Source organism: Motacilla alba, chromosome 4A, assembly GCF_015832195.1.
Source record: "Motacilla alba alba isolate MOTALB_02 chromosome 4A, Motacilla_alba_V1.0_pri, whole genome shotgun sequence".
Lineage (NCBI taxonomy): Eukaryota > Metazoa > Chordata > Aves > Passeriformes > Motacillidae > Motacilla > Motacilla alba.
In genome coordinates, this window is record NC_052045.1 from 5,582,792 (window position 1) to 5,608,827 (window position 26,036).

A 26,036-nucleotide genomic window follows, 5' to 3' on the forward strand; every position below is an offset into this window, starting at 1 on the left:
GTCCCTGCTGGAGCTGGCACTGGCGCATCCCATTGTTCCCAGCTTCCTTCGCAGCGTGTGTGGAGGAGGAGGAGGAGATGGAGATGCTTCCCCTGGAGGTGGGAAAGGCTGTCCCAGTGCCATTGGGGATGCACAGCCTCCTCCCCTCTCACTGGGCCAAGGAGGCCTGGCTGGATTGGGGTTTCAGGAAGGCGCTTGGAGGTGTGAAGGGCTGGAGGCAGCTGGAATTTCCCCTTCAGCTGTGTTTGGGTTTAATATTTGTATTATTCTTCTTTCATGGAAATTTTGGGAGGCTGAGATCTGGCTGTGCATCCCAGCCCGTTTGTGCCCCCTTTTTCCTGCAACCCCCTTTCCCTGTGCCCCCCTTCCCCTGCCCCCCATTTGCAGTGCCTGGGCTCAACTAATTACTGAAATAACTGAAGCAGCAACATTCTGGCAAAGCAGTGGAGAGAGGGGAAAGGGGAGAGGAGGGTCCCTTGTGCTTCTTGGACCCCCAGCCCTCTCTCTCTGCTCCATCCTTTGAGCTTCATGCCTGCTGCTCATTTAATGGCAGTAGAAGAGCTTTTTCCTATTTTCCTTCTTTTTATTTCACTTCCCTGAGCTACAGGAAGACTTGCTGGGAGTAGGAGATGGAAGAAAGCCTGCTTCTCTTGCCTTCTGGCTTGGCATTCCCTACCTTCAGTGAGTGGTTCTGAGATGCAGGGATTGGTGGGGGGTGTCCTACAGGAGTCCATTCCCAGGAGCAGCTCCCGATCCTGGTGAGGATTAATGCTGGATTCTGCTTTTGATCTCTGCTCTGACTTGGTGAGTGCTGGGTGCTGTTCCCTAATTACCCCCTTCATGTGGGGCTCTGCTGGGTATTTGTGCTCACCCAGTCTCTCCAGAAGGAAAACCCACCTTGCGAGGGTGTGTGCGGGGCGGGGGAGCCACGTGCTTTCCCAGACCACGGAGGAATCCTCCGGGCTCTCCATATAGCCCTGGGTGCTCCCACCCACGGCAGGCAGTTTCATGCTCCCTGCCTGGTTTCATAACATCCAAGAGAGGCACGAAAGTCTTCGTGAGCCACCTCCCTCTGCTGCGTGTGGAGTTCGTGGGTTCGGGAAGGTGGGTGGGGGTGCCCCTGTTTGAGGTGCTGGGGAGTTTCTGGATGTGTCAGCCAGCTGAAAAAGCCCTGGTGCCCATCGGCCAGCCTTTCTTGGCTGGGTTTTCCTTTTGGGATGCAAGCTACATGTTGTCCCTGAGCATGGTGTGGGATGAGGAGAATGCAGGGGCTACCTAGCCTGGGGAGGGGGTGTTCAGGGTGGTGAGGAAGGGCTGTGGGATCCTCCTGGCTCCTGCTCTCCTTGACAAGGCCTGTTCCTCCTTGTTTTTCCTCTTTGAGGATGGAGGCACGTGGGTTGAGGATGGAAACACATGGTTTGAGGCTGGAGGCGTGTTGGTTTAGGATGGAGCACATGGTTTGAGGATGGAATTGCACGAGGTGCGTTGGAGGCATGGGTACCATCCCACAGAGCTCCCAGAAGTTCATCCATGCCTGTAAAACAGTTGGAGGTTTTTGGGGCATCAAAATAAGAAGTATAAAGTGCTCCAGCATCATACCAGGGCACAGGCAAAGGAGGCAAATTGTTGTATTCCTTATCTGAGTGGGCTTCTTCCTGAAGGTGCCTACAGGTGCCTGTCCTTGCTGTGCCCAGTTCTCCTGTGACCTGGCAGGAGGAACCTTGCCCACCCTGCCCTACATCAGGAAAGTCTCCACTGCCGCACTGGGATGAGGGGTAAAATCCCTTTCCTGGTTTATGACAGAGAGATTGCTGATACTGGGAATGGTTCCTTACAAAAGGAGTGGGTGACAGATACAAGAGTGCTGGGATAATTGCTTCCAGATGCTGCCTCCCCTTGTCTCCGGGGCTGTGTGTGTTCCAGCGTCCTGCCAGCTCCAGTGAGCGAAAGCAGGGAGTCATCCCAAAAAACAGGGCTGGCTGGAGCAGTGTCAGACAGCTCAGAGTGTAATGGCTCCTGATGTCACCCGAGCTTCTGGTGGCCATTGTGATCCTGTGTGGCTGTGGAAGCAGGTTGGCTCGCAGGGGCTCTCCCAGTTCTGCCAGCCCCTGAGCTGGAGCTTCAGGAGCACCAAGTGCTGAGGGACTGGGATGCGCATGGAATTGGCAGCGCCGGCTGCATTGTGCACGGCAGGCGGCTCTCCCGGATCCTGCCTCTCCTTGTGCCGTAAACACGGCGTTTTTGGCATCTGGGCTTTCTTGCAGAGAGCCTGGTTGCTGCAGCAGCATTAATGATTATTTATTGGCTCTTAATGCCAAATAATGTCAACATCTGGCTGACGCAGCACACGCATCCCTCATTCCATGAGGCATCTCCGAGTGCTCGGCGTTGGGTTGGCGTTGGATCGGCGTTGGGCTTGTGCGCTTTAGGAATTAGAAGGTAGCAAATGGTGGGGTTGTTTGGATACTCCCCTGAAGGGACAGATTCTTGAAGGGCTTCGCTGCTGACCTTCTCCTTAATTACCGCTCTGCGGCGCCGGCAGGACCAGCTCAAAGGGAGCAATGAAGCGTCGGCACCGGCGCTCGGCCCAGGGCCCCGCGAGGGGAATGCTGCTCCCTCCCTTCTGCCGGGATGGTGCCTCTCTGCGTGAGATTCCCTGTGCCTGGCAGCTCAGAGCTCTGCTCATAACACCTGTGTTAGGGTTGCCATTCTAACCTTTGTATACGCCAGCAGTTGATGCAGGATTTTCCCAAGGTAAATCCAGCTGATGACAAAGGTACCAGGGAAGAAAAGGGAGGAAAATGGCATTGCCACATGTTCTTGCTGATGGACGCAGGCTTTCCCTGCAGCTTTCCTTGCTTTCAGCCCCAGACAGAGCTTGGAGGGAAAGAGAAAGGAAAATGTGAATGGGGGAAAATTTACTTCTCTGATTCCTGTGTGGCTTCTGAAGGTGAGAGTTGAGTCACTTTGCCTGGAACCAGCTCAGCAATTCCACCTCGTCCCCAGAGAGTGTCTGAAGTCACGCAGGGAGAAATAATGCTGGGGGTTAAAAATAGACGCTGACAATAGGACAGGAGGACTGGAAAAGCTCTGTGTCAGGCAAGGTGGACAGAGCCTGGTGAGCAGCATTTGGATTGTGCACTGCTAGTGCTGGGCTTTACTGGGTTAAACTGCACTTAAACCTCATTTGCACTTGGAACCTGGAGCAGATTTCAGTCTTGGGCTTGTGTGTCCATCCGGCAGGCTGGGGAAAGCACTTCTGCTTTTAAGGGGCTTGAAAAAGTGAGGGAAGGATGTGGCACTGCTGGGGCCAGGGTTGGGGAACGAAACAGCTCAGTAAATCCAAATGGCTGGAGGAGGACAGGTGGGACAGGGCTGGGGCAGAGCAGAGTCTGGCGCTGGCACCTGTGGAAGTGTTCCAGCTCCCCTGGCATTTTAAAGGCTCATCTGCAGAGTGAAGCATTTATGCTCGATCTGTTTCCTTGCCAGTTGGGATGTGCAGTCGTGACCAAGCCCAGAGTGCTGTGTCGGGGTTTCCCAGTGCCACCAGTGTCCTCGGTGCTGGGAGCAGGGTGCTTGGCCGGGGACAGCAGAGCAGGATGGTGGCTCCTGTAGCCCTTGCTCGGGGCTTTTGCTGAAGCTCAGTGAAACAGTCTGTGGCCACCGGAGCCTGAGTAGAGCCCCGGGCGACAGCGGAGGCTGGGGCAGCGAGTCCCCGTCCCCGCGGAGGGGACACAGCCAGCGCCATCCCCCGGGGCGGCCGCCAAGCAGCAGGCAAGAGGAGATGGGGTCACAGCTCCCGCTGGAGCGGGACCAGGAGCGATTCCGGCTTCTCTCTTAGTTTCCAGCTCTTTTCTTTCTCTCCTGTTCCTTTCCCGCTGGCAGCGCGCTCGGCCCGCTCCTGGTGCTGCGAGGACAATGCGGCTGCGAGGTGGGGCGGGAGGGGGACGGAGATGAAAGGGGAAAAGTAAAATCGAAGCATGTCTGGAAGGGCATTTTGATGTAAATGGGACTTTTTGATAGACTTTGAGAGACACCGGCAGAAAGGGCACCGGCCCCCTTCGGCGCGCTCAGCTCCGGGCTCAGCTCTTTCATTTCCTCAGGAAAAGGGCATTTTTTCACCTCCTGTTGAGTGCAGCCACGGTTCCTCCTGGTGCTCTCCATCCCCATCACTGCCCGTGTCCTGGTGTGGAGCCCTGTGTGCGTGTCTTAACTGAACTCCAACAACCGGAGCTCCTGTTCAGATGGTGAAAGCAGTGGCTGAAGCTCAGGAAAAGGGGAGATGGCTGCTGGCAGCCCATGGGCGGCCAGGAGGGCCTGGCTCCATCCCACCTTCCTCCCCCCGGGCAGCTCCCTGAAACCTTCCCCCTCCCCAGGGAGGGCGCGTGTTTGATCCTCTCTCGCGCTTTTGATCCCAGCCTTTGTCCTTGGCACCGTCTCGCAGCTCTCGCGTGTCGGTGGAGATGTGGCCTCACCGTGAGTCATCCTCCTTCCTTTCTGCTGCTGTTTTATTTTTCCCTTTTCCTTCTCCTAAGAGAGCACTTAGTAAAAGGAAGCAGCGCATTCATCCAGGAAACGGGAGCACAACAAACGCCTGCCGTTTATCCTTTCAAAGGCGTCTCCCTTGAGCTGTTGCTGCTGCTGAGACAGGCTGAGGAGAGAGGCAGCTGCTGGTGGGGGGCCCGGGGATGCTCCCCAGTGCATCATCCCCAGGGTCTCTGGTCCTGCCTGGCCGCAGGGGCCCCTCGGGGGGTCACCTTCCCCTGTGCTGGCAGTGGGGAGCCCTCGGGGGGTCACCTTCCCATGTGCTGGCAGCTCCTGACCCTGCCAAGGTGGGAGGAGGAGAAATGAGGACAGAGCTGCTCCCTGGAGAGAAGTCTGACAGGTCGGGGGGCTGGGAGGGGGGGCCAGGAAGGTCGGTCGGAGCCGGCATCCGTGTTCCCGTGCTGGCGCTGGGGAGCCCAGGAGGAGCCCTGTCACTTCCCATCTCGGCGCTGTCGCCTGAGCCCGGGGCTGGGCTCGTGTCCTCCCCGCACCTCCCTGCTGCTGCCTTCACTTGTCTCACACACCGAGCTGTCAGCAGCCCAAAATTTACTGCTTGGCATAAACCCATCAAAAAGCCAAACTGTTGGTCGGTAAAAATGGCAAAGCAATTGCAGGGGAACTTGTTTCTTCCTCTGACAACTTCTGAGTCAGTCCTTTAATCTCTAATCTAGGTTTATGGTCATTTTATTGAAATGCTGGGCTCTGTGGAAATCTGACATGTATGACCATCATAAACCAGGAGTTATGGGAGCTCAGAATTGCCTTGATGGTCTAAGTGTCTGCAGGAAGCATTTTTAAAATCCGTAATTGGGATTTATTGGCCATTGTGGCTCAAACTGTCAGGAGAAAATAAAATAATCAGCCTGGGATTTTTTTCCTCTTTGGCTTTTGACTCTTTCCACATATTCTTCAATCTTTTGGTGCTTTGCTTCCGTGCTTAATTCCCTTATAGTGGGGGGATGTGGGTGTGAGGAGGGAGCCCATCCCTTTGGGTGCTGTGGCTCCCATCCTGGCTGTGTGGGCTACCTGTGCCCTCCTCCGTGTCCTGTCCCTTAGGATGGCTGGGATCTCATCAGTGTCCCACAGGATGTGATGGTCATGGACACATGGGGGATGTAGATGTGGGGACAAGGAGCAACAGCTGAGCCTGGAGGAGGCCTCTTGGCTGGTTCCTCATCTGGTGGCTGGTTCAGTGGAGGAGGAGATTTGTGGGTTGGTGAGGTGTTGCTGGAGATGGACGTAGCAGGAAGTGTGTGGTGGGCTGGCACAGGGAGAAGAGACGCTCCTGTGCCCTGCCAGAACCTGTGTCAATCAAAGCATCCATTGCCATGGGGTTAAAACATGCCAGCACCAGAGCTTGAGGCCGGGGGCACATTTTGTACCAGCAGCCCATCTAAGGCAGTGCCACGGAGGGGGGCTGTGCCATGCTGGAACGGGCCGAGCCCCACTTGGTGCTTGGCAAACCTTGGGAAGGACCTTGGTGTTCCATTTCATATTCTTTCTTTTTTGGATGTGTGAACTGACTCACCTTTCAGGGCTTTTTTTTCCCAGGCTGGCAGTGACTCCTGTGCTTTGCCTTATGCCTGGTTGTGTCCAGTGGGGCATGGACTCATCCAGGCTGGGGATGGCTCTCCTCAGTGCTGCCATTCCCTGGCTTGCTGCTGCAGGATGCGCCCGCCAGAACTCCTGCCCCTTCCCCGTTATCTGCCATTCCCAATTTTCTCTCCATTAACTTGCGACCGCAAGCAACATCCAGCAGTGCCAGGTCCAGAGTTACCCTGGAATAATCTGCTGGGCTTGATAAATATCTCTGCTTCTGTTTTGTTTAACAAATATCTCCTTTAATGGCGCAGCTTTTTGTTAAGCTTCCTCGCATTATCATCCCGCTTAATCATGCAGGGTGACTTCTAAAAGTACTTTTTTAAAAAATGCCACTTTTTATCCAGGTTTTAAAATTGAAACTCATTTTTTATCCAGAGGCAGGATATAAATGAGTCTACTAAAATTAGATTAATCCTAATAAGAATGTCAGTTATCATTTCTGAATACATTAATTTTTTTTTTTTAAATTTTACATGCCTCTTTAGCTATAATTGCTGGTGTAATTTCTTACACAGACATGATGTGTCCTCATGGTTGACAGAAATACTTAATGCAATGTCGACACCGCACTAAGTTCCAAATTAGTGCGTCTCAGACACTGCCAACAGTTTGAACTTTCTCCTTAATAAGTTAAAAAAAGAGAAAGGCAAAGAAAAAAAAACACCTTACATGCAAAGAAAGACTTAAATGGATTGAGGGAGTTGGAGTGAAGTGGGATAGCTGGAAGCTAGAGCCCCATGAAGGGCTTTTCTGGGAGAGGGAAGCAGGAAAGGGATGGAGGAGCTCCCTCTCCAGGGAGGAGATTTGGGGCCCAGTGAGGGTTTGTGGGTTGAATCCTGCCAGGGGCTGGCAGCTGCAGGGCAGGATGGAGGAGCTGAGGGTCAGGGAGGAGATTTGGAGTCAGCTGAGGGATTTGTGTGGGTGAGTCCTGCCAGGGGCTGCAGGGCAGGATGGGCAGGACCCACAGCAGCACTGGTGCTGCTCACTTGGGGTTTTCCCAAGCCAGGATAAAGGACCCCCACTTCTAGAGGGGGGGGGTCAACCCCAAAACCATCACTCCAAGGTTGTTTGGTCTCTGCTCTCACAGCTCCAGTGGATTTGAGGATTGCTCTGTGTTGGGAACTGGGGACTGGCTCTGCCTCAGCAGGACAGACAGACACCAGCCTTGGAATGAACTCTGGTTGGATTGGTGGCATCAGCCCTCTCAGGCTCCCAGTGTGGTGGCATGGCTGGGATGTGGCCCCAGCCTGGTGGCACGCACTGAGTGGGGCGAGGAGCGCTGCTGGGAACGCTGGAGCTAGCGGGATCTCGGGACGGGGCTCTGGGGGATCGCATCTGGCAGCAAAGCAGGGGGGCAGGATGTGGCTGGGGGAGACTTTGGTCTCTCCTGCGGCTCTCGCCAGTTTTCTTCCATGAGTGTGGGTGGCACGGTGGAGGATTTCGTCTCGGAGGGAGGATTGGGAACACTCCCCGTCCGCAGGCAATTGGAAACTGCTGGCGCTGGAGCGGGACAGGCTGGGTGCTCTGCCCTCCTCCTCCCCAGGCCCAAGGGCTGGGTTATTTTTAGGTTTAAACATGAGCTTTGCTTAGTGCCTTGTGAAAGCTCCCTCTGGGAGTGGGAGCCCTGTGTCCTGGCAGAGTCTGGTGACATCCTTGGAGATGGAAAGGAGCACCATTCCCCGAGATCTCTGGCTGGGTTCTGGTTCCTCTCCTCTCCCATTCCCAGCTGGAAGTTGTACATTGGGTTGAAGTTCAGCTATACATGTAAATCTGGCCTAAAAATAAAGGCAAGGACAAGCCAGATCTCTTTGTACCGAAGGAGTGATTAAAACCTGACACTCCTGTGCTGTGCTGGCCTCTCTCCTGGCCCCTCCTTCAGCTGCTGCTCTTTCCATCAGCCTTCAGCTGGGCAAACTGGGAGCAGTGGAAGGGCTGTTGAGGGGGAGCACAAGAGTGTCCCAGCTCCTTCCACTGGTGAAACCTTTAGGAGGTTCTTTTTGGTGTAGATACGGAGAAAATTTGCACTGTTGTTCCAGAACAGGACCTGGCAGTAAAGAGGGGTGTGGGCAGCACTGGGAACAGGTTCTGGGGAGGAAAAGGCAGTTTCTGCCCTGCTGAGTGACATCCAGAGCGGGACTGGAGGAGGAGACCGGATCCAGCTTCCCTGCAGAGCTGGCTCTCCAGGCTTTGGTGATGGCTCAGTTATGTGCAGGAGGACAAGAGAGGAGAGAACAAATGAACTTTTGAGGTCCTGTGACTCATCTTCAGCTTTTTCTCCCAGACCTAACCCAGCCCCATCCACCCCCGTGGAGCGGGGCCAAAGGTCTGGGGCAGCTGAGTGCAGCGAGCCAGTGGTGGGATTGGTGTGGGAGTGAGGAGCATAGGGTGACCTGGTTCAGCCTGGAGAAGGGAAGGCTCCAGGGAGACCTTGGAACCCCTTCCAGTGCTTGAAGAGCCTCTAGGACAGCTGGAGAGGGACTTTGGATGAGAGACAGGACAAGGGAGAATGGCTTCCTACTTGCCATAGGGCAGGATTAGATGGATATTGGGAAGAAATTCTTCCCTGTGAGGGTGCAGAGGCCCTAACACAGATTGCCCGGAGAAGCTGTGGCTGCCCCCGAGTCCCTGGAAGTGTCCAAGGCCAGGTTGGATGGGGCTTGGAGCACCCTGGGCTAGTGGAAGGTGTCCCTGCCATGGCAGGGGTGGGACTGGATGGTCACCAGGGTCCCTTCTAGCTGGGCAGCTGTGGGCAGATGTGCACATGGCCTGTGTTGGGACGGGGGTTGGGAAGCTCTTAATAACCCCCAGTGCCGGTGGCAGCCGAACAAGTTCCCAGTAATGACGCCGGGGCTGAGGGCTGGTGATTTGCAGCTGCCTGGGAAGATGGCGCTTCCAGACGGGAGCCAGAGCTGGAATGCCAGAACTCGTTTGGCCACTCCGGGAGCCGGGGGATCAAAGGGGCCCGGAGTGAGTCAGGGCGGCGCGGTGGGGGTGACGCTGCTCCCCTGGGACCAGGGGCTGGCAGGGCTGGCGAAACCCGGGAGACCTGTCAGGGCAGGGCAGGGCATCCCACAGCTGGGATGGGGAACCCTCCGCAGGGTTTGCTCCTCCCTGCCCAGTTCCTAACATTGGGATTAATCCTTCAAACCGCAGCATTGCATCCCTGGGCTGAGCCACAGCCCCAGGGACCTGGGTGGGTGCTCTGGAGCTGTCTCCCAGCCCTCAGAGGGATCTCCGGGGTTGGAAACCCGAGCCCTGGGACACAGTGAGGGGCTTCTGGGAGTCAGGGGAAATCCAGGAGACCTTGTGGTTTCTACTGCTCCCCAGGACATGTGTGGGCTTTATTTTTCTGGTATTTCTCAGAAGAATGGGCAGGCTGGTGGCTCCTCTCCCTTGCTCTGGAGGTGGTCAGTGAAGTGAGAAGCTGAGGGATTTGGGGAGCCCTCTTGTACCCCTTGGAATGCAGCAGCAGGAGCCCTCAGTTACTGTCCCATGGGGAGTTTTGAGACTCCTGGCTGCAAACTGTGTTTGTGGGGTGCAGGGTTATGTGGGGTGTCAAGTCCTGGGGTTCAGGAAGGAAGGGGCTCCTTCTCTCCTAAGGCGCAACTACCAGCTGTAACTTCAGCTCACGGCTCTTAGCTTTCTGTTCTTTTTTTTCCAACTGAGCTTGAAAAGTGAGAGGTGGGAAGAGGGAGGCCTCGGAGAACACCGGGGTTTCTGTCAGGTCTGATGTGCTGAACCCCCCACCCGCCTTTCCCTGTGCCCCCAGCCCTGCTCTGGGGAGGGGGCCCTGCAATTTGCCTCCGTTCTGTCCGGGCTGGGGTTGATCTGCATGAGAATGAGCGGGGCTTGGCGGGGAGGGCTTGTCTTGGGTTCCTTGGGCATATTCCTGCTGCTTTCCCTTCCAAGTGGGCGCCCGGCCGCCGCCGCAGCCCCTGCCAAAGTAATTCTTTGCTTTGGACCGGGAGACGAAATCTCCTCCGTTTTATTTCGGAGGGGTCAGGGAAGGAGTGGGAACCCCGCTGATCCAACCGTGTTCCCTTTTAACCTGCCTCTCCCTCTCTCCCCCTCCCGGCCCCCCGTCCTCCGGATGAGCGGGGCTGTAGCCAGGGCACGAGTGGCCAAACCGAAGCCGGAAAACACACCGAGCCGAGCGGGAACATGAGCTGTTTCCGATGGATCATTTAATATCTGCAGCATCCCGGGGCCGGGGCTGTGCTGCTCCTGGTGCCGTCAGGGTTTTGTGATGCCTGACATGTGCTGGGCTCTGTCGTTCTGCCTCCGTGTTCTCCCTGTGGGTTTTAGGTGGTGTTTTTTGGCACGAGGGTCATGGAGCAGCCTCCAGCTGCCAACCTCTGTTGGGGCAGGGATCGGGGTGCGGGTAGGAGAAGGTGAGTGCCCACTGCCGCCGCCGCCCAGCCTCATTGTCTCACTTCTCTCTCCATTCCTACGCCAATTAAAGCGCCGTGTTGCCATTCATGGCCCTTATGGTTTTGTTCAGTTGTCTGTCAGCTCTTGTCAAGCCCTGTCCCCTTCCCCTCCCCCGTTTCCAAAAACAAAACCCCTGACAAACCCCCCTTTGAATCCCCTCTTACCTCACTCCCAGCGTGGGGCCCCATTGCCGGGGGATGCCGGCGGCGGCGGCGGGGAGACCGCTCCCCACGCCGCCTTTGTGGGCCGCCGCCGCCCCCCAGCCCTCGGCCTCCCGCTTCTGCCAGCATTAATTAGATAACTCGGCCCCTCTTGATTCCTCCGAGGGGAGATCGGGACGATCCGACTCCAGGGAGAAAATATGGCTTTTCTTCCTCTTTATTTTTTGGCCGAGCCCTAGGTTCCGTCGCTGCTGGAGGTGCTTATTGTGCTGGGAAATAACGGGTTTGGGGGGTGGGTGTGCGATGGGGGTGAGCCTGCGGGATTCCCGGTGTTCCTCATTCCCTGTCTGGACCCCAGGCGGGCGTGGGCGGGAGCCTGGGGTCCCCCGAGCCCACGCCAGCGGCAGCGGAGAGTGCTGCAGGTGGCAGCAGCAGCCTGCGCCAGTGCTCTGGCCCTAATTAAATCGACTCCAAAATCCCTCAATTAGCAGCAGGTTTTGTTTCTACCCTTGCTAGGTTTGCATTGAGATCTTTTGGGTGCAGCGTCTGAATGCCTGGAGTGTGCGCGGACTTGGGAGGATGGAGCAGCACATGGCTGCTCCCGGCAGGCCCGGCTGCTGTGAGGGCTGGGAGCCTTCCCTGTCATCCCCCTTCTCTTCTTCCTCCTCCCTGGGGCATGAGTGGTCAGCAGCTGTTCCTGGAAGTGATTGACTGGCATCAGGATACATCCTGGCCGAGCCCGCAATGGGACAAAGGAGAACATTCTCCTTTTGTGGGCGCTGCCCTTGGTGGTGGTGATCTGTCATCCTCCTTGGGGCTGGTGGGGAGTCTGGCACTTGGATACTCTCCCTGGCCATGCTGTAATTATGGGGAAAGCTCAGGGAGAAAGCTCTTCCTGCAGCCCTGCTGTGGCACAGGAGGGCTGAGTCACTGGGGCCAGGGATGTCACCAGCTGTGGTGGCAGCCGCTGGCTGTGGGTGCTCAGGTGTGGCTGGCATCCCACAGCATCCATGCCAGCTTTCCTGAAGCCTGCTGACCTGTTTTCCCAGCATCCTGATGGTTGGAACCCTCCTCTGCTCTTGGCTGGTGGCAGGAGGAGGGGTCTGGACTGCAGGAGGGGAAAGCAGACCTGTGCACAAGCTGCAGGTTTGCAGTTGAAACCAGGATCCTGCTCCTGACATCCTGCTTGAGAAACCCAGCAGTGGTGGGTATTTTCCTGAAAAAGTGGGCTCTCTGCTGTGTTCCCCAGATGTTGGGTCATGGCCTGGTCTTCAGAGCTGTGGCAGTGACTGCAACATGTGAACAAAGCTCGGGGAGCTACAGTGAGACATTCCCTGCATCCCTCATTCCCTGAATCTCACCTTCCCTGCTCAGGGTAAGCAAGGTGCTCTCTCAAGCTTCAGTGTTTGAGGCTGCTTGGGGAGAGTAATGGTCCAGTGTTGAACGTGAGGCTCTTGTTTGCCAAACCTCTGTTTGAAGCACTGGAGTGGCCTCTTGGCCATTGCCAAAGCATGGAAATCACCAGAGCCACCAGTTCCCCTGTGGAGAGGGGCTGGGAGCCGTGCTGTGACTGGGGCTGGTGTTTGAGCATGGGCAGACCACACTGCCCTGGGCATCACTCCCCTTTCTGAGCAGAGAGGGGCAGTTTGGGTTCGTTTTCACCTGTGCTTGGTCCATCCTTTCCTCTCCATCCCAGCCCTGGCTTGACCGTGACCCAGAGTCGGTCACAGTGCGGAGCTTCCCGGGGTGTCTGTGCCAGGGGGACACTGGCTTGGGCATCTTGTAACTTCACCTCAAAAAATGTCACCCCTGGCACCCGGGCTGTGGGGAGGGGGGTTGCCAGCTTGCGAGGAGCCTCCCAGCTGGCAGAGAAGCAACAAAAGGGTTTTGGGGAGCAGCAGAGTTGGAAAATGGCATCCCAGAGCTGGGGGGGGGGGTCGGTGAGCGTTGCCATGGAGACCCGTTTATGCCTCACTGATGCGTCGTGTAAATCCGTTTGGAAACGAGAAGGCCCTTTTGTCTTTGGGAGGGTTGAATGGGCCTCATTAAACCCGAGATGAGGGAAAAAAGGGCCTTAGAGTGTATCTGGGAGGGGGACTGGACGGGACGGCCCTGGGGGGGCTCAGCAGAGGCTGTTCCCTCTCCCAGGGATGGTGAGGAGCTGGGGGGGCTGGAGGGTGAAAAATACCTCCTTGAACAGCGGAGACCAAAGGAGTGGAGGAGATATGAGCTGCTTTCTGATACCTGGAATTGCTGGCTCTGGGTGGCCACCTTGGCTCCAAAAGGATAGAGCAGAAATAGAAGAGGGCTGCTGAAGGGCAAGGAAAATAATTATCCATAGATTAGCAGGGGGAAAAAAGATGGCAGGCTCTTCTAAAGGAGACTAATAATAGAGGAGCACATGAAAGGAGTGGGATCTGAGAGCGTGGGGGTTCGTGTGCTCCTATTTACCCTCTTGTGGTGACGAGCGGTGCGATGGACGAGCGAGAAGGCGACAGAGACAGAGGGAGGAACCTTTTCATTCCACTTGTAATTAACTTCCTTCCACGGAGTATCTTTGTTCCCAAGAGCTGAATGGGAGTCAAAGAAGAGAAAGAGGCTGTGCCTTTGTGTACTGGCAGCACTTTGGGGAAGGGCTGTGGATGTTGGTGGTGTGCTGGGATCAGGTGGGCCTTTGGGATTAGGTGTAATTCCTTTGGTTTGATTGTCCTCTGCTCTGGAGAAGTGAAGTGAGGTAGGTGGGGGCTGCTCTGTCTCACTGATTCCTCCTGGTGTCAGCAGGAGAACCTCTCCCTGTGACAGGGAGTGTCTGATGTTCTCAGCTCAAGCTCCCTGAGGACCATGTGGTTGTCCCTGTCTGATAATGTGGTTTGACCTGTGATGTCCCACTTCACCTAAATTAGGTTCCAGGTTTTACTACTGACCTCTGAATTCTCTTTCTTGATGAAAATACAGATTTAGGCAAGGGCAGAGGTGGCTGGGTGTCACCAAGGGAGCTTTGGACGAGCTGTGCAGGGACTGTCCAATGGCAGGAGTGTGATGTGGCTCTGTTACACTGGGGTCTGGAAAACAGCTCTGGGAGCAGGACTGATTCTTCTGGCCAGTGGCCGAGAGTCCCCAGTGCCTGGGCATGGCTGCTGTGTCCCAGGGACATTTGGATGAGTGAGGCAGAGGGGGCAGGATTGGATTTGTGTATGGCTGGGCACCAGCAAATCGCAGGTTTCAGGAGTGTTTTTCAGAATCCCACGCCCAGTTTGAACAGAGCTTTGGCTTCTTTGCTGGATCTGGCCCTTCCCCATCCCTTTCTTGAGGAGATTCCTGGTGGGTGGAAGCTGTGATCCACCTGGAAGGACTCACATGCTCTGTTGGTGTGGAGAGCTGGGCCCATGGGGAAACCTCCCAGCTCCTGCAGGTCTCGCTCTGCCGGGCACTGTCAGCCTTCCCTGCCAGACGTACACATCCTCCACGTAAGATCCAGTTATTTTTGGATTTCTGTGAAGCAAACAGCATTTAGCATATGTCATCTTATATGTATGTCAGCATCAGTGTTAGAACATCTTCTCCAAGGAGAAGGTTCTTGGGAAATGTTCTGTTTCTGCCAAGCCTGAAATCAGGTGAGGGGCATTGTATGCTGTGGATGTGGGGAAAGGTGATGCTGCCCCAGAGATTTTGTGGTTGATGTGGTGCAAGGAATGCCTGGATCCCGGGGGAGAGCAGTTGGAAAATATGTCAACCTATTATTTTAAAAAATGGTATTTTTAAGCCATTTTTCGGTCTTCCCTAACAAAGAGCCGGAGGACTGTTGGATTTTAAGGTTCCAGATGACTTATCTGCAGGACACTTGTGTCTGCAGGATTGCTGGGAATGTGTTGGCTCATCCATGTCTGTCCAGGTGTGCACACATGGAGGAGAGGTGCCTGCATGGAAGGGGGGTGTGGAGGAGTGGGGTATCATTCCCAGTATAACTCCTGATCTTGCTCTGGCCAGCTTGCTTGCTTTTCCTCCTTAGCTTGTGTTCTTCCTCCTCTCCTAGCAAACCCTCTCTGGGATGCCTGGGCCCTGGCTGAGTCCATGGCTCTTCCAGCAGGTCCCACCTGTAGCCCCCGGTCGCTCCATCAGATCCTGTATTTTGGACCCCCAAGGGAAAGTGAGGGGGGCTCTGTAAGGGACTGGGGGCCCCACCAGCAGCCCCCCAACTCAGGGCACGGGAGAGGCTGCGCTTTAATCCCATCTCCCTGCTCCGGCATCCCGGCATCCTGCTGCCAACAGAGCTCCCGTTGTTTACCCAACTCAGAGGAATCGGTTTACAAGGCTCACAAATCCCCTTTTCACCTTTCCCATCAGAAAACACCTCCCGAAACAATGAGGAAATTGGACTCTGCCACCTGATCGCTCCCAAGGAACCTGCGGGGCCGGGAGCTGGGGGCCTGCAGTGGCGCTGGGGATGGGGACGCCTGGCTGGGATGGCCGGGATGGTCCCCTGGCTCTGCAGGTGGGCAGCCACGGATGCCACCCAAAAATCACCTCAGGGGCTTTAGGGGATGAAGCTTTCAGCCCTCTCCACCTGCTCAGCTAGCAAAAAAATACTTGTTCAAAGTTTTAGTGGCTGTAGTTAATCATTCCCACCCCCGTGGACACCAGGAGAAATGATGCTGGGATGTTTCCTGTGAACTGGTGATGATACCAGTCACAGGATCCCAGAATGGTTTGAGTTGGAGGAGACCTTAAAGCCCATCCAGTTCCACCCCCTGCCATGGACTGGGACACCTTTCACTATACCAGGTTGCTCCAAGCCCTATCCAACTTGGCCTTGGATGCTTCAGGGATGGGGCAGAAATAAAGCTGGAGCCATTATCCTCCTCCTCCGGCATGGTGGGCAAAGTACAGGAGAGTGATTCTTAATGCTGAGTGTTATTTCAGCCTTAAGGTTGAGCTAAGTTTTAGTTTTTCTCTTTTTTTTTTCCCTTCCCACCTTAAAACAGGGAAATCAAGCTGTGTTTTCCAGAGGAGCAGCATGTGCTCCTTCCCTCCCTGAAATTACAGTGGGTGCTCTGAGGGCAAGATGAATTTCCCTATTAATTTAAGAGTTGCTCTGTTCACTCCTCCGGGTTAAGATAAATCTGAAGACATGTCCTTGTGAAGACAAGTCAAGAGTGTAATTCCTTTTTGTCTTCAACCATCCCTTGGAACTAAAATACCTCGTCTCCAATACTGGCTGAAATCCTGTGTTCAGGCAGCATGTGACAATTTTTGGACGTTTTTCCCCTCTCCTTTTCTTGTGATAAATGTTGCTTTTCACTGTGTATTTTAAAGGAGAATTTCCCAGAGAACCAGCCTCTGGCATAGTGGGAGCTATTGTTGGTCTTCCTAGGACGATCATCACAAGCTGTTCTTGTGACAAAGCAGAATTTTTGGGGGAAATAAAGGTCTCTGTGTGTGGTGAAAAGCTGGAAGAGCTGTGTGCGGGGTTCGAGACGCATGCCTCAGGTTTGTCTCCTCTCCTGTGCTGCCCAGGCTGTCATCTGGAAACAGCCCTGCTGTTAGAGAAGAGGGGAAATGGAGGAGAAAAAATCAGGAAAATTAGAGGACATAGGGAAAACAGTCTGTGTGCAGGTGGGGAACAGCAGTTGGAGGGAGCAGCGCAAAAGCTCCGTGCACAGAGAAGCGGCTCTGTCTTGCTCCATGTTTGTGTGGATCTGGAAGATGTTGAGCTAATTCCCAGACAGCAGCTGTGTGCTTCTGGAGCTGAGACGGAGTGTTTGTGGAAGGGATTTGCCTCCTTGTTTTATCCTTACATAAACCTAGGGTAGGCCTTGGTCCTGGAGTTCCTGAGATGAAGAGGTGCCAGCAGGATGTGGTACTGGGAGGTTCTCAGCTCCCTCGGTTGCTTCGTGGCTCCTCCCCTGCTTACAAATCCATTTGGCCTGATCCCAGCAGGCTGGTGGCCCGGGGACCGGTTGGTTTGCAGGTGTTGGCCAAGGTTTTGGCCACAGAGGTGTGATAGGTCCTCCTGGTATGGAGATGAGGGTGGATAGGAGCCTTCTCCTCCTGCTCCGGCGGTGCAAGACATCTGCTTGACTTGTTTGTGGCTTCCTGTTTGGCATCTTCTGGGCAGGAGGGAGCTGGCAGGAGCTGGAGGAGGGAGCTTGAGTCACTCCAGAATCCTGTGCCAGGAAGCCTCTGACTCAGCCCAACCGTGGAGAAAGGAGTGTGGGATCCAGCTGCCTCTCGGGGTGGGAACCCGTGCAAGTGTTCACTTGCGCTGCGTGTCTGCGGCCGGGCGGGGAGGGAGGGACAGGGGCTGCTCCTGCCTCCTGCTCCCGCTCCGGCCTTGCGTCAGGGCTCTGGCCGTGGGTGGGGAAGCCTTTATCGCTCCCAAGCCTTTGGAAGTGCCTGCTGGCCACTGGCCAGGTGACCTACTTGGTAGTGTGAAGCAAAGCATGGCTCACCTGCCAGCAGTGCTGGGATGGAGGTGGGCTTTGCATCCCACCTGCGTCCCTAAAGACCCTCCAGGGGCCAAGTTTCCCTCTGTCTCCTGGTCACCATCTGCCTGAATCATGGCTTGTACAAAATTCCCTGCAACCTCACGTGGCCAAGGTGCTGCTGTGCCGCTGGTGCTGGGGTTGGGATGATCCCAACTGCCCCGTTGTGCTGCTTTGGGTACTACTGGAGCTGAGGTGGAGCTGCAGCCAGGCAGGGAGGATGGACCCGTAACCCCTCTAAATCCAGCTCCATGATGGGGCTGTGCCTGCCATCCCCGTGCTGTGCTCTGGGTGCCTGGAATGCTCCTCTGACCTGGCAAGCTGCAACTGAGGTGCAGATGATGTCTGTGTGTCTGCCCTGCTACTACAGCTGGCACTGAGCTCCAGAGCCCGTGCCAAGGGCACTTGGGGGTGCGTGGGCTTCAGCTCCGCCTGCCTGCTCCAGCCCAGCCTGTGGATCTGCTAGGCTCCTGCAGCCAAAGGCCTGCTGCTGGTTCCAGCTCTGTGGCTTCTTGCTAAGACTTGCATGGAGCCACAGAGCAGGTTGGTCTTGTGTGTTTGATCTTCTTTCCATGGAGCCTGCAGCTCCAGCCGGAGCAGCTGGCTGGGGGAGAAGGTATCCTGGCCCCATCCAATCTCCAGGGTGGGCTGGGGCAGGGATGGGCTGTGTCCGACAGCGGAAGGGGAAGCATGGCCGTGCAGCCTTGGCAAAGTGCTCGCTTTGCGTTTTGCCATGCCCAGATTACGTGAGGGAGTTGCAGCAGAGATAACTCCGCAGGAAAATCCATTCCCACCTTATCTCCCATCAGGAGCGCATTTAGTTGCCTACATCAAAGTAGATGATCTGCTGCTTCCCTCCTTGCTGCCCTAATCCTCTCCTTCACGCCGAAAAAAACCTAATCAGTGCCTTGCCCCACCATAACGAGATCCGAATGTTAATTATCAGCATCTTGCCATCCTACCCTTCCCAATGCCCTGCCTTCCAGCCCCGAATAGCTTTCCTCCCTCCTTGCTCCTCTCCATCCGGTCCTCCCACGCTCCTGGGCACGCTGTTGAGCCTGGCTCAGTAGAAGTTGTCCTGCAGGATGCTTCCTTCCCTTCCATTTAAGGACAGGAATTCCTCAGGGAGTCGGGGCGTGGACGGGATCCCTCCCTTCACCCCATTGTCAGGACTTCTCCCTAAGCCTAATTATTGCCTGTCCCTGCAGGAAGCTCCTTGCCTGGCCGTCGGGCAGAGCCGTGGCGTCTCCCAGCCCTTTGTGGGAAGACTCATTCCCAGTTGGATGCCAGGCTTGGGGCCGGGAAGGGTGCCCACCCTTATCATGGCTGGCGAGCGGGACTGACCCAAGCCAGCCCTGATTTTGTCAGCAGGAGCCTGTGCTGGCTCCATGCACAGGCTGGGATGGTGAGGGGAGAGGAGAACTTGTTTTCGGTGTCAAAACCTGTCTTACAGAGGGGCAGCAGCAGAGCTGAAGCACAAAAATGGTGTCAGAGTGGGGTGGGCTGGGCTGGTGTGGCCTCTGCTCCAGCACGTGGTAACCTCTTACCCTCCTCTCTTCCAGGTTCATGACTGGGAAGGGGCTGGTCATCTACCCAGAGATTGGGGATAAACTGGACATTATCTGCCCCAAGGCGGAGCCGTCCAAGCCTTACGAGTACTACAAGCTCTACCTGGTGAGGAAGGAGCAGGCGGATGCCTGCAGCACCGTCATGGACCCCAACGTGCTGGTGACGTGCAACCGGCCCGAGCAGGAGATCCGCTTCACCATCAAGTTCCAGGAGTTCAGCCCCAACTACATGGGCCTGGAATTCAAGCGGCAGCAGGATTACTTCATCACATGTGAGTCGCCCTCCTCTTCCTCGCTGCCAGCCCTGGCTCGGGAGGGCTCGGGCGCCTGGAGAGTGTCACCAGGCGCTTGTGTGTGACTTGGCCGGTGCAGAGAGCTGACACGGACGGAAAATATGTCCCGCTGGATGGGAGCAGGGGGAGGAATGTGTCACTGGCCGAGTGGGTCACCAGTCCCTATCTGGCTGCTCTGCTGTGTCCCCTGCTCTGCTCACGGCTGGGAGCAGGAGCACATCCCCATCTGGGGTCAGCCCTGGAGCGCTGTCATGCCTGGAGTCTATTTTTTGGTGCCATCTTTGCTGGAAGTGTTGCGGGGTTTTGCTTTGGGGTTGGGGAGAAAGAGGAATGTCCGTATTCCTGGGTGTTGCCTCCAGGAGCAGCCCCAGCACAAGGAAAGCTGGTGGTGTCCAGTGTGTGATATGATTGAAGTGGCTGCAAAATTCTGCACACTGGCTTCTTCTGTTTGCGTCTTGGTGCACCATGGCATTTAATGGAGGGGAGAGAGAGGAGGCTGGAATTTCCTTGAAGCTTGTGGTCTGTGCATGCAGGGGATTGCTGCACAGAAATGTATCCTCTTGTGCCTGCTCTGGTGTGGATGGAGGGGGAGCTCAGCCGTGTCTGGGCAGTGCTACCAGCTCTCTCATTGTCCCCTCCCTCCTCCTCAGCCTGGCTGTCCCTGCCTGCCTGGGTGCACTGCAAAGGGCACGGTGGCCACGGCTCAGCTCCCCTCGCTGCGTGCTGTGGGCTCTGCGGCGAGCGGCTGGCACGGGGGTCACTGCCCGTGTGGGAGCGAGCTCCTGGCCGTGGGAGCCGTGTGTTCCCGGCTGGAAACAGGGTATTTTTAGCCTGGAATCTTCGGGAGGGGGCAGCAAGGCCATGGCAGGCAGTGGAAACGGGGCGGGTGCTGTGCTGTAGCGTGGTGCTGCGGTGAGGCTGCTGGTCTGGATGTCCCCAGCGAGCCTGGCTGGGGCTGTTGGAATCTTGCTGCAGAATAATTTGGAATAAACCTGATGCAGAAGAAGCAGCGGAGCCTGGCTCTGGCAGGTCAGCCTTGAGCCCTCATCACTTCTGTCATGGCAAATTTTGCCGGGTGGTGACAGGGGCTCATCGGGGGCTGTGTTCCCTGTGTGGCTGTGGAGATGCTGAAGTGGCTCCTGCATGGTCAGCCAGGGAAGTTTCCCTAACAGGAGGGGTGACAGCAGGGACGACCTGGCACCACAACCTGCAGAGCCAGCTCGGCTCGGTGCTGGCAGCGACCGTGGGCTTTGCAGGGCTGAGTCACTGTGGCAGGGGCAGGCTCTTCCAGAGCAATGGTCACTGTCACTGTCCAGCCAGGGGGATGTCTGTCCTGTGTCACTTGAGAGGCACCAGCTTTGAAGCCTTTGTGGGCAGGACACCTTGGTTCCAGCCCAGATGCCCCATTTTTGGGGATGCCAAAACCCCTGGCGCATCTCCCATGTAGGCTCCCATCTCCCTTACCACAGCTGCACCAGCCTGGTGGCTCTGGGATGGCAAATTTCAGTCCTTCTGCCATCCTTCAGCTGATGGAAAGCTTTATTGAATAAAAGCTTTGCCTGCAGTGGGCAAAAACTTGGAAGAGAAGCCAAAGTGCCAGGCCTAGGTCAGCCAAGCATCTTGAAGCACTTGGTTAGCGACTCCTCTGTGTTTGGGGGTCAAGTTCAAGCACTGACACGGTCATCAAGCTAATGAGGGCTAAAAATTGGGGTCCTCTGAGCTACAGCCTGTGGGACTCTCAGGCTGCAAAGAGCCCTCAAAGACAAATAAGTTCCCCAAAATGAGCTCAGGAGGTGAACAAAGCACCGAGAAGAAGAAATATGGGATCCCTCTTATGGTAACCAAGTCCATTAGGAAGGTGGAGGCAGAAGGATTTACCAGCCTTTGAATTACCCAAATTTTAAGGAGCTGTTTTGCATTTCACACAAAAACTGAAGTGAAAATCAGCCTCCCGGAGCTTTGGGAGGTGCTTTCACAAGCGGCCGCCGCTGCATTGCCGACTCCAAACACGGCTCCCGCGGGGCCCCCGCAGCTTTGAGCCGATGCCAGCTCCCCTCCAAGGCTGCCGGCACACCTGGGTCACTGCCGGTGACCGGCTCCGGCTCGCTGCGGATCCGACGGGACACGCAGCCGGGATTTAGCAAAGACAGCATAGCCCAGGTTGGGAAATCCCGGCTGTGCATCCCGTTGGATGTTGGGCCGAGCCTTTTAAACTCATTTTTTAATGTAAAATCCTGTTTATCCTCTTGTTCCCAGTTTCAGGCTGTAAAGGGATGCAGCGAGCGGGGCACTTGGAGCATCCCTGTGGGATGCCCCCCCTCTCCTCAGGGGGCCGGCAGTGCCCTCTGCCCCTGCCTTGGACCGTTTCTGACTTTAATTTCTCTTGACTCCTCCAAGCTTTGATGCGAAACCCCTCGGAGCTGGGAGCTGCCAGCTGAACTTTGGCCCCTGGGTGGGCTGAGGATGCTCCTGTGATCTGGCCATACCCTCTGCTGAGCAGCCCCAGGAGTTCTTTCTGCCAAGAAATAAAATAGCCAAAAAAACAAAGTCAAAAGTCTCCTGAGCAGACCACCCACATGTTGTCTTTTTTTTCCCCCCCAATTTTTCTCCCCTCCCTTTCCCCAAGCTTTGCCTGGACACACAAAAGGGTTTTTTTTCTCCCTTTTCATTTCTAAGCCGGGGAAGCAACGCTGGAGCCGAGGGGAGCAGGGCGTGTGCCACTCATCCCCCACCTTCCCCAGCGGCTGGAAAACCGCCTCACCGGAGCCGGGGGGCTTCCCGGGGTCCCTCTATTCAGGACTGCTCCTTGCCATCGCTTTGGATATGCCAAGCCTTGTTTAGGGACACTTTTATCATGGAGGGACACGGCCCCAGCCCTCAGCTTAGCAGTGAAAAGGCTTTTGAAAGCTGCTGTTCCCTGTCCCCGTCCTCTCTGGAGCCTCACACTGACCCCCTCCACACCAGCTCCAGGCTTTCCTTAAAAGCATCTTTGCTCCTGGGGATGGATAAGGAAAGGTGATGCTTATTGCTAAGGCTTTCCATAAGGAACAAGATGCAGTAGGATCTGCCTGCAGGTCTACACTAGAGACAGAGGCTGGGGGGCATGTGGGACTCCAGCAGGATGTGGGCACCATCCCCAGGATGAAGTGCTGAGAGGGTGAAGGAGATGGAAATTTGGGAATTGTGTGTTTTACATCATGATGTGCTGTGGTTATTTCCATCCCTGGTCTCCTGGGTGTTTCCCTGCTTGCCTTTGGTGTCTTGGTGTGATTCCCTGTCCACAGTGTCCTGTCCCCTCCCTTCAAAATACTTCCCACCGGAATAGCCTCCCCCCTGCCTGGTGCCTGCGCTCCCGGGATGTCGTGGGCAGCTCCAGCCCCACCATGGCTTATCCAGCCCTGCAGGTTCAGCTCCCTCCACCTCCCTTCCTAATTCACTCCAGCTCCTAATTGCGTTTGCTGCTCCTCTTTGAACTTGCTCCAGTTTTACTATCTCTGGTAATGAGGTGCCTGGATAGAGATCCATTAATCCCCGTGTCCTGGCAGCAGGGTGGCGTGAGGAGGAGCTCCGGGAGTGGCTCCCTGCTATCCCAGAGCTCTGGATCAGAGAATCAAAGAATAGTGTGGGTTAGAAGGAACTGTTAAATGTCACCTAGTCCATCTCTGGAATGTCTCATCCCTGGAAGTGTTCAAGGCCAGATTTGATAGGTCTTGGAGCAACCTGGTGTAGTGGAAGGTGTCCTTGCTCATGGCAGGGGATGAACTGGATGGACTCCCATAGTTCCCAGTTCCTTCTCTGGTTTTTGGGGCTGGTGGTGGTCCTGGCAGCCCCTTCTGTGTTCAGTGGGGTGTAGAGACCCCAGGCAAACATCGCTCAGCCTCGGGGTGCACTCCAGGCAGCTGTTTGCAGATGTGGTGGTGGTGCTGAGGTGTCCTTCCAGGTGTTGTTCCTCAGTGTCCAACCTGTCCCATGAGCCTCTTTAAAGCACAGAGCCCTTGTTTGATGACAATGCTGAAGGAAAAGCAAGGTCCTAGTAGATGTTTCCTCATAAATCCGACGCATTTGCTGTTTATTGTGAGTCCTTAAGCCCTTCAATCCATTTTTGATGTAATAACGTCCGTAATCCAATCCAACGCTTTTTGGCAGCGGGATGCAGTGAGAGAGGATCTATTACCCTGAGTGTTGTGTTAAAGCCCTTGTCTTGCATTTCTGTTTTTAGATGCAATTAGTCTTAACCTGGCAAGAGTTATTTGTTGTAAACCATCGCTGCTGCTGCGATGTGGCTTCGTCCCCGGGCCACGCTCTGTCAGCGTTTTCCTGCAGCTCAGTGTGAGGAAGGGGGTCACCTATACCCTGCCAGCTGCCAGGATCATCCTTCCTCGTCGGGAGCTTTTCTGGGACACGTTGCCATACTTGCTTTTCTGGCTGTGCTTCTCCAGCTTCCGTTGGTTTGGGAAGCCAGCCCGTGCCAGTGCATGTGTGCGGAGCCGCTCGCGCTCCTTCCTGCATTCCTTGGGATTTGATAATTCCCTCCCTGGTTCCTTGGGCTGGGGGCTGTGCCAGGGGGGGCTTTGTCAGCCTGCCAGCCCTTTGCTGATGCCATTTGAATGTGGCCACTTTCATGTGCTCCTCATGCTCCTTCCCACAACTTGTTTGGTGGAGGGGAGTTGAAAGCCCAAGGGCCGTTTGATGCCATGATGGGAGCTGTGAACTTCTGCTGATAAAACTCCAATTAAGCGGCTTCCTCATTCTTCGCCCAAAGGGGCCCGGCTTGCGACACACCCGGGCCAAGCAGAGCCGGCCTGGTGGCATCCATCTGGTTTTGGGGCTTTGCTCCTCCATGCCCATCCCCATCCCGCTGGGAGCCGCTGGCAGGGGATGGTGGTGCCGCGTGGGAGCTGCTGGCCGGACACAAACGGCTCTAACGGTGTCCTGCTCCCGACTTCAAAGCCCGGGCCCTGGCCATGTCAAACCCAAATAATGGCCCTTAGACAACACGCGGTTCCTTGTCTTGCAGGCTTGTCTGAAGAGCGTGACCACAGTAAATGTGATTTTGTTGAGCCCTGTCCCTTAAGCCTCTGCCTCTTTTCTCTTCTCCTCCTCCCTCCTGACCTTTTCGGCTCAGCGCTGTCCCCGGACAGCCCCTGGCAGCTGATCTCATGGCTCAGCCTTTCATGGCCCTAATAGGGATGAAAAGCCCCCTCAGAAAGGGCCGGTGTCCCGGGCCCGGCCGGGAGGTAAATACCCCGTGCTTTGATCTGCTCTGGGGCCAGGGGGGCCCTGCCTGCCACAAACCCCTGCCCAGGGGTCCCTGCCTGCCATAACCACCCACCCAGGGGTCCCCGCCTGCCATAACCACCCACCCAGGGGTCCCCATGCCGCTCATCTCCCCGGCTGCTGGGCAGCCCAGCTCTGCCTACAGTCCTGGCACAGCAGAGGGCTCTGGAGCTGGGCACTGGGTGTTGTCTGCCTGGGAAATTGGGCTGGCTGCATCCCAGGATGCTCTTCCCCAGGAGAAATGATTTGCAAGAGCATCTCTAGCATTGTCACGACCCCTTTAACATTGTCACGACCCATTAGGAGAAAACAAAACATGTTTAACTCCTCAGTGCTCCTGAACACTGGGGTGACAGTAGAGATGGCAGAGGTGAAGGCAGTGAAGAGGTGACATCTCCCCCTGCATCACCTGCCTGATCCTGCTCTGGTGTGGTGGGAGGCTCACACCAAAGCAGACTTTTTGGTGCATCCCATCTTCCCTTTCCTCATCCTGGCTCTTCCAGCCCCTGCTCCTCCTGCCATGTCTGCAGCAAATCCCAGGGCATCTCCTGGAGCTGCAGCTGCATGGATTGTGGTGGACCTGGCTCTTCAGTGGTGGTCACCTCCGAGGACTTCCTCTGGGACACTGAAAGAGATAAAACTTGGCTGCTTTTGGATTAAACATTGAGTAGGAGACTCTTAAGGCAGGAAGAGTTTTCAGCTTGATGTGGAGTTGAAACAAATCCTGGCATACTGGTGTGGATGGGAAGCTGTGCATGGATAAGTGCAGGCAGCTGCTTCCTTGGCATATTTTTTTAAATAACCATAACATCAAGACCCTCTCCCTGGGCTTTTCTCCTGGGATCCCTATTGCAATCCACTGCTCCTGTAGTGCTGGGAAGAGGCTTGTTGGTGTTACTGCAGGTCTGAACTAGTGTGGAGGGGTCTGCAATGGTGGGTGTTGGGATGTGGTGGTAGGTGCTGGGATGTGGTGGTGGATGCTCTCTGTCAGACTAGGAGCTTACTGGGGGCTCCAGGAAGCACCATCACACTTGGACCCTGAGATGTGCAGGGTGCAGAAAGTCTGACGTTAATGAACTGTGACATGCCACCTTTTCCATCCCTAATTTTTAGGGATCTCTGTCTATTCACCCCTCAGCCAGGCCAGCCCAGGGAGTGTGTGGTACCTTCAGCAGGTCACCTTTCTGGGGAGGATCGGTGTCATCCTGCACTCCAAGTCTCTTTACCCTGGGATTGATGTTTTTGCTGCTGCTGTGTAATGCCTGAGCTCTTTGATCCCACCTGGCAGTGTGGAGTGGGAGTGACACGCCTCATGGAGAGGGGGCTGCAGGAGCAATGGAATCTGGGGGTGGCTGCAGTGGGATCAACTCTAATTTGAGGGTGGAGAGTCCCCTTCCTCCATCCATCACTGAGCAAGGAGGCAAATCCTTGTCTGGAGAGTCAGGGGTTTATGTGGCACCTATTGGAAATTTCCAAGCCCTGTAACTCAGAGTGTTGCTGGAGACTATTTGGTCCATGCACTGGTGTCTGCATGGAGCAGAGCAGCTCCTGAGGTCCTGCCATGCAATCCCCAGGAGCAGTGGATCATCTCCTGCTCCAGTTGTGGGGTGCAGCACTGGAAGCCACAGGTGATCCTGCTCAGCCAGGCTCTGGTGGGTGCATGGCCATGGTGGGAGC

The 26,036-nt window shown here is 55.7% G+C and overlaps 1 protein-coding gene across 1 annotated transcript in view; it reads left to right on the top strand.

Moving 5' to 3' along the window:
• EFNB1 (ephrin B1) overlaps window positions 1–26,036 on the top strand; it is a 48,525-nt gene that overhangs the window by 9,759 nt on the left and 12,730 nt on the right. The window contains exon 2 of the mRNA XM_038164773.1: window positions 18,784–19,061. Within this exon, the coding sequence (XP_038020701.1) occupies window positions 18,784–19,061 (278 nt within the window). The remainder of the gene's footprint in view (window positions 1–18,783; window positions 19,062–26,036) is intronic.